Below are 14550 nucleotides of genomic sequence, written 5' to 3' on the forward strand. Positions count from 1 at the left end.
GGTGAGTGAGTGAGTGGTGAGTGAGTGAGTGGTGAGCGAGCGGTGAGTGAGTGGTGAGTGAGTGAGTGGTTAGCGAGTGGTGAGTGAGTGAGTGGTGAGTGAGTGGTGAGTGAGTGAGTGGTGAGTGAGTGAGTGGTGAGCGAGTGGTGAGTGAGTGAGTGAGTGGTGAGTGAGTGGTGAGTGAGTGAGTGAGTGGTGAGTGAGTGGTGAGTGAGTGAGTGGTGAGTGAGTGAGTGAGTGGTGAGTGAGTGAGTGGTGAGTGAGTGAGTGGTGAGTGAGTGGTGAGCGAGTGGTGAGTGAGTGAGTGGTGAGCGAGTGGTGAGTGAGTGAGTGGTGAGTGAGTGAGTGGTGAGTGAGTGAGTGAGTGGTGAGCGAGTGGTGAGTGAGTGAGTGGTGAGCGAGTGGTGAGTGAGTGAGTGAGTGGTGAGTGAGTGAGTGGTGAGCGAGTGGTGAGTGAGTGGTGAGTGAGTGGTGAGTGAGCGAGTGGTGAGTGAGTGGTGAGTGAGTGGTGAGCGAGTGGTGAGTGAGTGGTGAGTGAGTGGTGAGTGAGCGAGTGGTGAGTGAGTGGTGAGTGAGTGAGTGGTGAGTGGTGAGTGAGTGGTGAGTGAGTGAGTGGTGAGTGAGTGAGTGGTGAGTGAGTGAGTGGTGAGTGAGTGAGTGAGTGAGTGGGTGGTGAGCGAGTGGTGAGTGAGTGGTGAGCGAGTGGTGAGTGAGTGGTGAGCGAGTGGTGAGTGAGCGAGTGAGTGGTGAGTGAGTGAGTGAGTGGTGGGTGAGTGAGTGGTGAGTGAGTGAGTGGTGAGTGAGTGGTGAGTGAGTGGTGAGTGAGTGGTGAGCGAGTGGTGAGCGAGTGGTGAGCGAGTGGTGAGTGAGTGGTGAGCGAGCGAGTGGTGAGCGAGTGGTGAGTGAGTGAGTGAGTGGTGGGTGAGTGAGTGGTGAGTGAGTGAGTGAGTGGTGGGTGAGTGAGTGGTGAGCGAGTGGTGAGTGAGTGGTGAGCGAGTGGTGAGCGAGCGAGTGGTGAGCGAGTGAGTGGTGAGTGAGTGAGTGAGTGGTGAGTGGTGAGTGAGTGGTGAGCGAGTGGTGAGTGAGTGGTGAGCGAGTGGTGAGTGAGCGAGTGAGTGGTGAGAGTGGTGAGTGAGTGAGTGGTGAGTGAGTGAGTGGTGAGCGAGTGGTGAGTGAGTGAGTGGTGAGTGAGTGAGTGGTGAGTGAGTGAGTGGTGAGCGAGTGGTGAGTGAGTGAGTGAGTGGTGAGTGAGTGAGTGGTGAGCGAGTGGTGAGTGAGGGAGTGGTGAGTGAGTGAGTGGTGAGTGAGTGAGTGGTGAGCGAGTGGTGAGTGGTGAGTGAGTGGTGAGTGAGTGAGTGGTGAGCGAGTGGTGAGTGAGTGGTGAGTGAGTGAGTGGTGAGCGAGTGGTGAGTGAGTGAGTGAGTGGTGAGTGAGTGAGTGGTGAGTGAGTGAGTGGTGAGCGAGTGGTGAGTGAGTGGTGAGCGAGTGAGTGAGTGAGTGGTGAGCGAGTGGTGAGTGAGTGGTGAGCGAGTGGTGAGTGAGTGGTGAGCGAGTGGTGAGTGAGTGGTGAGTGAGTGGGTAGTGAGTGAGTGGTGAGCGAGTGGTGAGTGAGTGTGTGGTGAGTGAGTGAGTGGTGAGCGAGTGGTGAGTGAGTGAGTGGTGAGTGAGTGAGTGAGCGAGTGGTGAGTGAGTGAGCGAGTGGTGAGTGAGTGAGTGGTGAGTGACTGAGTGGTGAGCGAGTGGTGAGTGAGTGAGCGAGTGGTGAGTGAGTGAGTGAGTGGTGAGCGAGTGGTGAGTGAGTGAGTGGTGAGTGAGTGAGTGAGTGGTGAGCGAGTGGTGAGTGAGTGAGTGGTGAGTGAGTGAGTGAGTGGTGAGTGAGTGAGTGGTGAGTGAGTGAGTGAGTGGTGAGTGGTGAGTGAGTGAGTGGTGAGCGAGTGGTGAGTGAGTGGTGGGTGAGTGAGTGGTGAGCAAGTGGTGAGTGAGTGAGTGAGTGGTGAGTGAGCGAGTGGTGAGTGAGTGGTGGGTGAGTGAGTGGTGAGCAAGTGGTGAGTGAGTGAGTGAGTGGTGAGTGAGTGAGTGGTGAGCGAGTGGTGAGTGAGTGAGTGGTGAGTGAGTGGTGAGTGAGTGAGTGGTGAGTGAGTGGTGAGCGAGTGGTGAGTGAGTGGTGAGTGAGTGGTGAGTGAGTGGTGAGTGAGTGAGTGAGTGGTGAGTGAGTGGTGAGTGAGTGGTGAGTGAGTGGTGAGTGAGTGGTGAGTGAGTGAGTGAGTGGTGAGTGAGTGGTGAGTGAGTGGTGAGTGAGTGGTGAGTGAGTGAGTGGTGAGTGAGTGGTGAGTGAGTGGTGAGTGAGTGGTGAGCGAGTGGTGAGTGAGTGGTGAGTGAGTGGTGAGTGAGCGAGTGGTGAGTGAGTGGTGAGTGAGTGAGTGGTGAGCGAGTGGTGAGTGAGGGGCGAGCGAGTGGTGAGCGAGCGCGTGGTGAGTGAGTGAGTGGTGAGTGATTGAGTGAGTGGTGAGTGACTGAGTGGTGAGCGAGTGAGTGAGTGAGTGGTGAGTGAGTGAGTGGTGAGCGAGTGGTGAGTGAGTGAGTGGTGAGCGAGTGAGTGGTGAGTGGTGAGTGAGTGGTGAGTGAGTGAGTGGTGAGTGAGTGAGTGGTGAGTGAGTGAGTGGTGAGTGAGTGAGTGAGTGAGTGGGTGGTGAGCGAGTGGTGAGTGAGTGGTGAGCGAGTGGTGAGTGAGTGGTGAGCGAGTGGTGAGTGAGCGAGTGAGTGGTGAGTGAGTGAGTGAGTGGTGGGTGAGTGAGTGGTGAGTGAGTGAGTGGTGAGTGAGTGGTGAGTGAGTGGTGAGTGAGTGAGTGGTGAGCGAGTGGTGAGTGAGTGTGTGGTGAGTGAGTGAGTGGTGAGCGAGTGGTGAGTGAGTGAGTGGTGAGTGAGTGAGTGAGCGAGTGGTGAGTGAGTGAGCGAGTGGTGAGTGAGTGAGTGGTGAGTGACTGAGTGGTGAGCGAGTGGTGAGTGAGTGAGCGAGTGGTGAGTGAGTGAGTGAGTGGTGAGCGAGTGGTGAGTGAGTGAGTGGTGAGTGAGTGAGTGAGTGGTGAGCGAGTGGTGAGTGAGTGAGTGGTGAGTGAGTGAGTGGTGAGTGAGTGAGTGGTGAGTGAGTGAGTGAGTGGTGAGTGGTGAGTGAGTGAGTGGTGAGCGAGTGGTGAGTGAGTGGTGGGTGAGTGAGTGGTGAGCAAGTGGTGAGTGAGTGAGTGAGTGAGTGGTGAGTGAGCGAGTGGTGAGTGAGTGGTGGGTGAGTGAGTGGTGAGCAAGTGGTGAGTGAGTGAGTGAGTGAGTGGTGAGTGAGTGAGTGGTGAGCGAGTGGTGAGTGAGTGAGTGGTGAGTGAGTGGTGAGTGAGTGAGTGGTGAGTGAGTGGTGAGCGAGTGGTGAGTGAGTGGTGAGTGAGTGGTGAGTGAGTGGTGAGTGAGTGAGTGAGTGGTGAGTGAGTGGTGAGTGAGTGGTGAGTGAGTGGTGAGTGAGTGGTGAGTGAGTGAGTGAGTGGTGAGTGAGTGGTGAGTGAGTGGTGAGTGAGTGGTGAGTGAGTGAGTGGTGAGTGAGTGGTGAGTGAGTGAGTGGTGAGTGAGTGGTGAGTGAGTGAGTGAGTGGTGAGTGAGTGAGTGAGTGGTGAGTGAGTGAGTGGTGAGTGAGTGGTGAGTGAGTGAGTGGTGAGTGAGTGAGTGGTGAGTGAGTGGTGAGTGAGTGAGTGAGTGGTGAGCGAGTGAGTGGTGAGCGAGTGGTGAGTGAGTGAGTGGTGAGCGAGTGGTGAGTGAGTGAGCGAGTGGTGAGTGAGTGAGTGGTGAGTGAGTGGTGAGTGAGTGAGTGGTGAGTGAGTGAGTGGTGAGCGAGTGGTGAGTGAGTGGTGGGTGAGTGAGTGGTGAGCAAGTGGTGAGTGAGTGAGTGAGTGGTGAGTGAGTGAGTGGTGAGCGAGTGGTGAGTGAGTGAGTGGTGAGTGAGTGGTGAGTGAGTGAGTGGTGAGTGAGTGAGTGGTGAGTGAGTGAGCGAGTGAGTGGTGAGTGAGTGGTGAGTGAGTGAGTGAGTGGTGAGTGAGTGGTGAGTGAGTGAGCGAGTGAGTGGTGAGTGAGTGAGTGAGTGGTGAGTGAGTGGTGAGTGAATGAGTGAGTGGTGAGTGAGTGGTGAGTGAGTGGTGAGTGAGTGGTGAGTGAGTGAGTGGTGAGTGAGTGGTGAGTGAGTGGTGAGTGAGTGAGTGGTGAGTGAGTGGTGAGTGAGTGGTGAGCGAGTGGTGAGTGAGTGGTGAGTGAGTGAGTGGTGAGTGAGTGGTGAGTGAGTGGTGAGTGAGTGGTGAGTGAGTGAGTGGTGAGTGAGTGAGTGGTGAGTGAGTGGTGAGTGAGTGAGCGGGTGGTGAGTGAGTGAGTGGTGAGTGAGTGGTGAGTGAGTGAGCGAGTGGTGAGCGAGTGGTGAGCGAGTGGTGAGCGAGTGGTGAGCGAGTGGTGAGCGAGTGAGTGAGTGGTGAGTGAGTGAGTGGTGAGTGAGTGGTGAGTGAGTGAGCGAGTGGTGAGTGAGTGAGTGGTGAGTGAGTGGTGAGTGAGTGAGCGAGTGGTGAGCGAGTGGTGAGCGAGTGGTGAGCGAGTGGTGAGCGAGTGGTGAGCGAGTGAGTGAGTGAGCGAGTGAGTGTTGAGTGAGTGGTGAGCGAGTGGTGAGCGAGTGGTGAGCGAGTGTTGAGTGAGTGTTGAGTGAGTGGTGAGTGAGTGAGCGAGCGAGTGGTGAGCGAGTGGTGAGCGAGTGGTGAGCGAGTGTTGAGTGAGTGTTGAGTGAGTGGTGAGTGAGTGGTGAGCGAGTGGTGAGCGAGTGGTGAGCGAGTGGTGAGCGAGTGTTGAGTGAGTGAGCGAGCGAGTGGTGAGCGAGTGGTGAGCGAGTGTTGAGCGAGTGGTGAGCCAGTGGTGAGCGAGTGTTGAGCGAGTGGTGAGCGAGTGGTGAGCGAGTGGTGAGTGAGTGGTGAGTGAGTGGTGAGCGAGTGGTGAGCGAGTGGTGAGCGAGTGGTGAGCGAGTGTTGAGCGAGTGGTGAGCCAGTGGTGAGCGAGTGTTGAGCGAGTGGTGAGCGAGTGGTGAGCGAGTGAGTGAGTGAGCGAGTGGTGAGCGAGCGAGTGAGTGGTGAGCGAGTGGTGAGCGAGTGGTGAGTGGTTCCTCACCCATCTCTGCGATGATTTCTCCTTTGAGGAGCGGTGCCTCCTCCATCTGTGCCAGCTGATTCCTCTCCCTGAGAGCCTGCACCACCACCACCACCACAACCACCACCACCACCACCACCACCACCACAACAACAACAACAACCCACAACAATCAACTACAATCAACAACAGCAACAACGTGCGTGTGTGTGTCTGTGTGCGAGTGCTAGGAACTGTGGCGTGTGTGTGTGTCTGTGTTCCTGTGTGTGTGTCACTCTGTGTGTGTGAGCATGTGTGTGAGCATGTGTGTGTCTGTGTGTCTGAGCATGTGTGAGCGTGTCTGTCTGTGTGTGTGTTTCTGTGTATGTGTGTCTGTGTGTCTGTGTGTGTGTTTCTGTGTGTGTGTCACTGTGTGTGTGAGCATGTGTGTGAGGATGTGTGTGTCTGTGTGTGTGTTTCTGTGTGTGTGTCACTGTGTGTGTGTCACTGTGTGTGTGTCACTGTGTGTGTGTCACTGTGTGTGTGTCTGTGTGTGTGTGTGTGTCTCACTGTGTGTGTGTCTGTGTGTGTGTGTCAGTGTGTGTGTTTCAGTGTGTGTGTGTCTGTGTCAGGGTGTGTGTCTGTGTCAGTGTGTGTGTCAGTGTGTGTGTCAGTGTGTGTGTCAGTGTGTGTGTCAGTGTGTGTGTCTCACTGTGTGTGTGTCTGTGTGTGTGAGCATGTGTGTGAGCATGTGTGTATCTGTGTGTGTCTGTGTGTGTGTTTCTGTGTATGTGTGTCTGTGTGTGTGTGTCTGTGTGTGTGTGTCTGTGCGTTTCTCTGTGTGAGAGTGTGAGGAACTGTGGCGTGGGTGCGCGTGTGTCTGTGTGTGTCTGTGTGTCTGTGTGTGTGTCTGTGTGTGTGTCTGTGTGTGTGTCTGTGTGTGTGTCTGTGTGTGTGTCTGTGTGTGTGTCTGTGTGTGTCTGTGTGTGTCTGTGTGTGTCTGTGTGTGTGTCTGTGTGTGTCTGTGTGTCTGTGTGTCTGTGTGTGTGTCTGTGTGTGTGTCTGTGTGTGTGTCTGTGTGTGTCTGTGTGTGTGTCTGTGTGTGTGTCTGTGTGTGTGTCTGTGTGTGTGTCTGTGTGTGTGTGTCTGTGTGTGTCTGTGTGTGTGTCTGTGTGTGTGTCTGTGTGTGTCTGTGTGTGTCTGTGTGTGTCTGTGTGTGTCTGTGTGTGTTTGTGTGTGTCTGTGTGTGTGTCTGTGTGTGTGTCTGTGTGTGTCTGTGTGTGTCTGTGTGTGTCTGTGTGTGTGTCTGTGTGTGTGTCTGTGTGTGTGTGTCTGTGTGTGTGTCTGTGTGTGTCTGTGTGTGTTTGTGTGTGTGTCTGTGTGTGTCTGTGTGTGTCTGTGTGTGTGTGTCTATGTGTGTGTCTGTGTGTGTCTGTGTGTGTGTCTGTGTGTGTGTGTCTGTGTGTGTGTCTGTGTGTGTCTGTGTGTGTCTGTGTGTGTGTCTGTGTGTGTCTGTGTGTGTGTCTGTGTGTGTCTGTGTGTGTGTCTGTGTGTGCATCAACCGCACCCTGACTTCGGGCCTCACTTGTGGCTGAACCTGTGAGAGAGAAAATCATCAGCAGCATCATCATCAGCAGCAGCAGCAGCGGCAGAAGAAGAATCATCATCATAATTTGCAGCAGCACCACCTCCACCATCAGCAGCAACAGCAGTGGCATCATCACCACCATCAGTATCAGTAGCAGAAGAATCAGCAGCAACAGCAGTGGCATCATCACCACCATCACCATCGTCATCTTCAGCCCGTGGTGGCTCAGCGATGCCGATTAGACAGCGAATTTGCAAGAGTGGGTGGAATGGTGAGTGGGTGAGCAAGCGGGTGAACAGGTGGGTGGGCAGGTGGGTGAGTGACTGGGTGAGCAGATGGGTGAATGGGTGGGTGGGTGAGTGGGTGAATGGGTGAGTGGGTGGGTGAGTGGGTGGGTGAGTCAGTGGGTGAGCAGGTGAGTGAGTGAGTGGGTGGGTGAATGGGTGAGTGAGTGGGTGGGTGAGTGGGTGGGTGAGTGACTGGGTGAGCAGATGGGTGAATGGGTGGGTGGGTGAGTGGGTGAATGGGTGAGTGAGTGGGTGGGTGAGTGGGTGGGTGAGTCAGTAGGTGAGCAGGTGAGTGAGTGGGTGGGTGGGTGAGTGGGTGAATGGGTGAGTGAGTGGGTGGGTGAGTGGGTGGGTGAGTGACTGGGTGAGCAGATGGGTGAATGGGTGGGTGGGTGAGTGGGTGAATGGGTGAGTGAGTGGGTGGGTGAGTGGGTGGGTGAGTCAGTGGGTGAGCAGGTGAGTGAGTGAGTGGGTGGGTGAATGGGTGAGTGAGTGGGTGGGTGAGTGGGTGGGTGAGTGACTGGGTGAGCAGATGGGTGAATGGGTGGGTGGGTGAGTGGGTGAATGGGTGAGTGAGTGGGTGGGTGAGTGGGTGGGTGAGTCAGTAGGTGAGCAGGTGAGTGAGTGGGTGGGTGGGTGAGTGGGTGAATGGGTGAGTGAGTGGGTGGGTGAGTGGGTGGGTGAGTGACTGGGTGAGCAGATGGGTGAATGGGTGGGTGGGTGAGTGGGTGAATGGGTGAGTGAGTGGGTGGGTGAGTGGGTGGGTGAGTCAGTGGGTGAGCAGGTGAGTGAGTGGGTGGGTGGGTGAGTGGGTGGGTGGGTGAGTGGGTGAATGGGTGAGTGGGTGGGTGAGTGGGTGGGTGAGTGACTGGGTGAGCAGATGGGTGAATGGGAGGGTGGGTGAGTGGGTGAATGGGTGAGTGAGTGGGTGGGTGAGCAGGTGGGTGAGTGACTGGGTGAGCAGATGGGTGAATGGGTGGGTGGGTGAGTGGGTGAATGGGTGAGTGAGTGGGTGGGTGGGTGAGTCAGTGGGTGAGCAGGTGAGTGAGTGAGTGGGTGGGTGGGTGAATGAGTGGGTGGGTGAGTGAATGGGTGGGTTATTGAGTGGGTGAGCGAGTGAGTGGGTGAGCGAGTGGGTGAGTGAGCGGGTGGGTGGGTGAATGAGTGGGTGGGTGAGTGAATGGGTGGGTTATTGAGTGGTTGAGCGAGTGAGTGGGTGAGCGAGTGGGTGAGTGGGTGGGTGGGTGTTTGAATGAGTGGGTGGGTGAGTGAATAGGTGGGTTATTGAGTGGGTGAGCGAGTGAGTGGGTGAGCGAGTGGGTGAGTGAGCGGGTGGGTGAGTCAGTGAGTGAGCAGGTGAGTGAGTGAGTGAGTGGGTGGGTGGGTGAGTGAGTGAGTGAGTGAGTGGGTGAGCGAGTGAGTGGGTGAGCGAGTGAGTGGGTGAGCGAGTGAGTGGGTGAGCGAGTGAGTGGGTGAGCGAGTGGGTGAGTGAGTGGGTGAGCGAGTGAGTGAGTGAGTGGGTGAGCGAGTGGGTGAGTGAGTGGGTGAGCGAGTGAGTGGGTGAGCGAGTGGGTGAGTGAGTGGGTGAGCGAGTGGGTGAGTGAGTGGGTGAGCGAGCGGGTGAGCGGGTGCGTGAGTGAGTGGGTGGGCGAGCGAGTGGGTGAGCGAGCGAGCGGGTGAGCGAGTGGGTGGGTTTGTGGGTGAGCGAGTGGGTGAGCGAGCGGTGTGAGCGAGCGGTTGGGTTTGTGGGTGAGCGAGTGGGTGAGCGAGCGGGTGCGTGAGTGAGTGGGTGGGCGAGCGAGTGGGTGAGCGAGCGAGCGGGTGAGCAGGTGGGTGAGTGAGCGGGTGAGCGAGCACGTGAGCGAGCGGGTGAGCGAGTGGGTGGGTTTGTGGGTGGGCGAGCGAGAGGGTGAATGAGCGGGTGAGCGAGTGGGTGAGTGAGTGGGTGGGTTTGTGGGTGAGCGAGCGAGTGAGTGAGCGAGTGGGTGAGCGAGCGGGGTGAGCGAGTGGGTGGGCGAGCGAATGGGTGAGCGAGCAGGTGAGCGAGTGGGTGGGCGAGCGAGTGGGTGAGCGAGCGGGTGAGCAGGTGGGTGAGTGAGTGGGTGAGCGATTGGGCGAGCGAGCGGTTGGGCACGAACAGGCCGGATGAGGAGTGACCCTGGATCGTCGTCGCCGCAACGACCCCTCGGTGCCAGGCTAGGTGCACGCCCTACCCGCGTGCCGGCGGTGAGACTCTCCTGGGATGCGGCAGACGACGCGGAGGGCGACTGCAGGCGGCCGGAGCGGGCGGGAGACCTGGGGAGGTGTAGAAGGTGGAGTGAGATGGAACAGATGGAGATTAGTCCACACACGGGGTAGAAGGTGGAGAGAGATGGAACAGATGGAGATTAGTCCACACACGGTGTAGAAGGGAGATGGAACAGATGGAGATTAGTCCACACTCGGGGTAGAAGGTGGAGATGGATCAGATGGAGATTAGTCCACACACGGGGCAGAAGGTGGAGTGAGATGGAACAGATGGAGATTAGTCCACACACGGGGCAGAAGGTGGAGTGAGATGGAACAGATGGAGATTAGTCCACACACGGTGGAGAAGGTGGAGTGAGATGGAACAGATGGAGATTAGTCCACACACGGTGTAGAAGGGAGTGAGATGGAACAGATGGAGATTAGTCCACACACGGGGTAGAAGGTGGAGTGAGATGGAACAGATGGAGATTAGTCCACACACGGGGTAGAAGGTGGAGTGAGATGGAACAGATGGAGATTAGTCCACACACGGGGTAGAAGGTGGAGTGAGATGGAACAGATGGAGATTAGTCCACACACGGGGTAGAAGGTGGAGTGAGATGGAACAGATGGAGATTAGTCCACACGGTGTAGAAGGTGGAGTGAGATGGAACAGATGGAGATTAGTCCACACACGGGGCAGAAGGTGGAGCGAGATGGAACAGATGGAGATTAGTCCACACACGGTGTAGAAGGTGGAGTGAGATGGAACAGATGGAGATTAGTCCACACACGGTGTAGAAGGTGGAGCGAGATGGAACAGATGGAGATTAGTCCACACACGGTGTAGAAGGTGGAGTGAGATGGAACAGATGGAGATTAGTCCACACACGGTGTAGAAGGTGGAGTGAGATGGAACGGATGGAGATTAGTCCACACACGGTGTAGAAGGTGGAGTGAGATGGAACAGATGGAGATTAGTCCACACACGGGGCAGAAGGTGGAGTGAGATGGAACAGATGGAGATTAGTCCACACACGGTGTAGAAGGTGGAGTGAGATGGAACAGATGGAGATTAGTCCACACACGGTGTAGAAGGTGGAGAGAGATGGAACAGATGGAGATTAGTCCACACAGAGGGTATGGGCATCCAGCGCCACGCCCGGCCGCCTTTGTCTCCCCTATGACCACCACCAGATTACTAATTTGAGGCCGAGCAGACCTAGGGGTGTCGGAAGACGCCTGAAAAGAAATCCAAGTTCAGATCGCCCCGTTGCGCTAACCACTGCGCCACCGCTCCCCCACAAAATCTCTCCATTTATGATTATAGAAGATTATTTGCGGACCCACAACGCCAAACAACGACGCCTTCGTTTAGCAGTGGATAGAATACGGCTGACGACGAAAACTTTTACATTTATTTCGTTAAAATCAGTCGCTTGACCGGCGCTCGGGAGGGGTGGGGGCAGTTGTCGGGGTCACGTCCGGGGGCAAAGTCGCCTCGATCCCGGTAGGGACGTCCAGACAAGACCGAGGCTCCAAAACCCTCCCGGGGAAATCGACTAGGCCAAACAAAAAAAAACGTCGATCGGAGCGCTCACCCGTCCAGCGATTCGTCGCTGCGCTGAGCCGATACGGCGCGGAGGGATCTCGAGCCCACGGAGTCGGAGCTTTCGCTCTTCTCCATCGTGGCAAAAAAATGTTAAAATCGTTAAAGAATTTGGTTAGTTTTTTAATAAAAAAATTGTTTCGTTAAAAATTCCTCCCTGACAATGATGGCGGCTCGAGGAGGCTCGCTCGGTCAAGGTGGGCGGGGCTTAGGGCGAGGGGCGTGGCCAGAGGCGTGGTGGAGTGACGTAGGGGGGGGTGTGGTCCGGAAGCCACGTGACACGATCAGTGGGTGAATCTGAAAGTCTACGAAGCTCTTCGTGACGTCACAGAATGTCTATTTATTACCGCAAATACATTTTTTTGTTTTTTTAATAAATAAAAAAATTGGGAAATAATATGTTAAAATCTTAAAGAATTTTTGTTTGTTTTTTAATAAAAATTTTTTTTAAAAAAAATTATGTTAAAATCGTAAAGAATTTTTTTGGTTTTATAATAAAAAAAATTCCTCCCTGACTATGATGGCGGATCGAGGAGGCTCGCTCGGTCAAGGTGGGCGGGGCAATGGGTCGAGGGGCGGGGCGGAGTGACGTAGCGGGGGGGGTGTGGTCCGGAAGCCACGTGACACGATCAGTGGGTGAATCTGAAAGTCTACAAAGCTCTTCGTCACGCTACAGAATGTCCATTTATTACCGTAAACATTTTTTTTAGTTTTTTAATAAATAAAAACATTGGGAAAAAAATATGTTAAAATCGTAAAGAATTTTTGTTTATTTTTTAATTAAAAAAATTCCTTCCTGACTATGATGGCGGCTCGAGGAGGCTCGCTCGGTCAAGGTGGGCGGGGCAATGGGTCGAGGGGCGGGGCGGAGTGACGTAGGAGGGGGGTGTGGTCCGGAAGCCACGTGACACGATCAGTGGGTGAATCTGAAAGTCTACAAAGCTCTTCGTCACGCTACAGAATGTCTATTTATTACCGTAAACATTTTTGTTTTGTTTTTTAATAAATAAAAAATTTGAATAAAAATATGTTAAAATCGTAAAGAATTTTTGTTTGTTTTTTAATTAAAAAAATTCCTTCCTGACTATGATGGCGGCTCGAGGAGGTTCGCTCGGTCAAAGTGGGCGGGGCTTGGGGCGAGGGGCGGGGCGGAGTGACGTAGGAGGGGGGTGTGGTCCGGAAGCCACGTGACATGATCAGTGGGTGAATCTGAAAGTCTACGAAGCTCTTCGTCACGCTACAGAATGTCTATTTATTACCGTAAATACATTTTTTTTTGTTTTTTAATAAATACAAAATAGGAATAAAAATATGTTAAAATCGTAAAGAATTTTAGTTTGTTTTATAATAAAAAATTTTTTTCTCCCTGACTATGATGGCGGCTCGAGGAGGCTCGCTCGGTCAAGGTGGGCGGGGCAATGGGGCGAGGGGCGGGGCGGAGTGACGTAGGGGGTGTGTTCCGGAAGCCACGTGACACAATCAGTGGGTGAATCTGAAGATCTGCGAAGCTCTTCGTCACGCTACACGATGTCTATTCATCACCGTGCGTGGGAATCTGAATGTCTACGAAGCTCTTCGTCACGCTACAGGATGTCTATTTATTACCGTAAAATTTTTTTTTAGTTTTTTAATAAATAACATTAAAAACAAATGTTAAAATCGTAAAGAATTTTTTTTGTTTTTTAATTAAAAAAAATTCCTCCCTGACTATGATGGCGGTTCGAGGAGGCTCCCACGTAGAATGGAAATAATAAAATAATAAAAATGAAACATAATAAAATACAATTCTCACGACGTTTCGGCCACAACGCAAGCAGCCGTCCTCAGGTGAAGACGTGACTTTACCGAAAGAACCAATAAGATGAATCCCTGCATTCACGAAAGCTTTAAATCGAAATGTAATATTTAATTGTTTTATATTTTTATTATTTTATTGTTTTATATATTTTTATTTTATTGGTTTATATGTTTAATATAGATTTATTTATTATTTTATAATGTTTTATTTTTATTATTTTATTATTTCCCTTCTACGTGACTTTACCCAAAGAACCAAGAAGATGAATGAATCCCTGCAGCCCCATAAGCTTTAAATCGAAATATCACCAATGTCCAGCAGAGGGCACGATCGGCGTGCAAATTGTCGTCAAGGAATGTCAACAAATCACCGCAAACAAACAAAAACAAACAAACAAACACAAACACAGACAGACACAGACAGACAGACGACAACTTTAATGTGGCCACCATCGCACGAACGGGAGCTCAACGAAACGTCTGAACCACCTCCACCACCACGTGGTGTGAGTCACCCCCCCTCAGCCCCCACCCCCCCGACCCCCCTACCCCCCACATTTAACCCTCCCCCAGAGATGCCCCCGCCCCCCACCACCCCCCCCCATTGGACCCTCCCCCCCGTAATGCCCCCGCCCCCCCACCACCCCCCCGCCCCCCCCCCCATTGGACCCCCCCCCACCACCCCCCCGCCCCCCCCCCCATTGGACCCTCCCCCCCCCCACCACCCCCCGCCCCCCCATTGGATCCTCCCCCCGAGATGCCCCCCCCCCCCGCTACCCCCCGCCCCCCCATTGGACCCTCCCCCCGTAATGCCCCCGCCCCCCCACCACCCCCCGCCCCCCCCCCCATTGGACCCCCCCCCACCACCCCCCCGCCCCCCCCCCATTGGACCCTCCCCCCCCCACCACCCCCCGCCCCCCCATTGGATCCTCCCCCCGAGATGCCCCCGCCCCCCCACCACCCCCCGCCCCCCCCATTGGACCCTCCCCCCGTAATGCCCCCGCCCCCCCACCACCCCCCCGCCCCCCCCCATTGGACCCCCCCCCCACCACCCCCCGCCCCCCCCCCATTGGACCCCCCCCACCACCCCCCGCCCCCCCTCCATTGGACCCCCCCCCACCACCCCCCGCCCCCCCTCCATTGGACCCTCCCCCCCCCACCACCCCCCCGCCCCCCCCATTGGATCCTCCCCCCGAGATGCCCCCCCCCCGCTACCCCCCCGCCCCCCCATTGGATCCTCCCCCCGTAATGCCCCCGCCCCCCCCACCACCCCTCGCCCCCCCCCCCATTGGACCCCCCCCCCCCACCACCCCCCGCCCCTCCATTGGATCCTCCCCCCGAGATGCCCCCCCCCCCGCTACCCCCCCGCCCCCCCCATTGGACCCTCCCCCCGCAATGACCCCCCCCACCACCCCCCCCTCGCCCCCCCCTCGCCCCCCCCATTAGACCCTCCCCCTGCAATGCCCCCGCCCCCCCCCCCCATTGGACCCTCCCCCCCACGCTAACCCCCCACCCCGCCTTTTTTTGAAATCCCCCCTCCCCCGCTACCCCGTTACCCCCCCCCCCACCTCCCCTTCTCCCCCCCCCCCCCCCCAGGATCCATGTTGAGACTGCAGGAGGAATCCGATGAGCTATGAAGCTCTTCCTCACGCGTGTCCAGCAGGGGCACGGGGGTCAGCGTGAGCCCCCCCCCACCCCCACACACACACACACCCCCTCGCTACCCCCCCCTCGATAGCCCCTCTCGCTACCATCCTCTCCCTAGCCCCCCTCTCCCTAGCCCCCCCCCACACCCCCCCCCTCGCTACCCCCCCTCCCTCGCTAGTCCCCCTTGCTACCCCCCCCCCTCTCGCTACCCCCCTACCTCTCCCCCCTCCACTACTACCCCCCCTACCCCCCTCCCTTAC

The 14550-nt window shown here is 55.7% G+C and overlaps 1 protein-coding gene across 1 annotated transcript in view; it reads right to left on the reverse strand.

The window, feature by feature from the left end:
- LOC144954932 (phosphatidylinositol-3,5-bisphosphate 3-phosphatase MTMR2-like) overlaps positions 1–11052 on the reverse strand; it is a gene marked incomplete at its 3' end in the record, with an annotated part of 32386 nt that extends 21334 nt beyond the window's left edge. The window contains 4 exon segments of the mRNA XM_078885302.1: positions 5176–5251; positions 6701–6730; positions 9222–9303; positions 10839–11052. Of these exon segments, the coding sequence (XP_078741428.1) occupies positions 5176–5251; positions 6701–6730; positions 9222–9303; positions 10839–10924 (274 nt within the window).
- Between the last annotated feature and the right edge of the window lie 3498 nt (positions 11053–14550).

This window comes from Lampetra fluviatilis, unplaced genomic scaffold, assembly GCF_964198595.1.
Source record: "Lampetra fluviatilis unplaced genomic scaffold, kcLamFluv1.1 SCAFFOLD_919, whole genome shotgun sequence".
NCBI lineage: Eukaryota > Metazoa > Chordata > Hyperoartia > Petromyzontiformes > Petromyzontidae > Lampetra > Lampetra fluviatilis.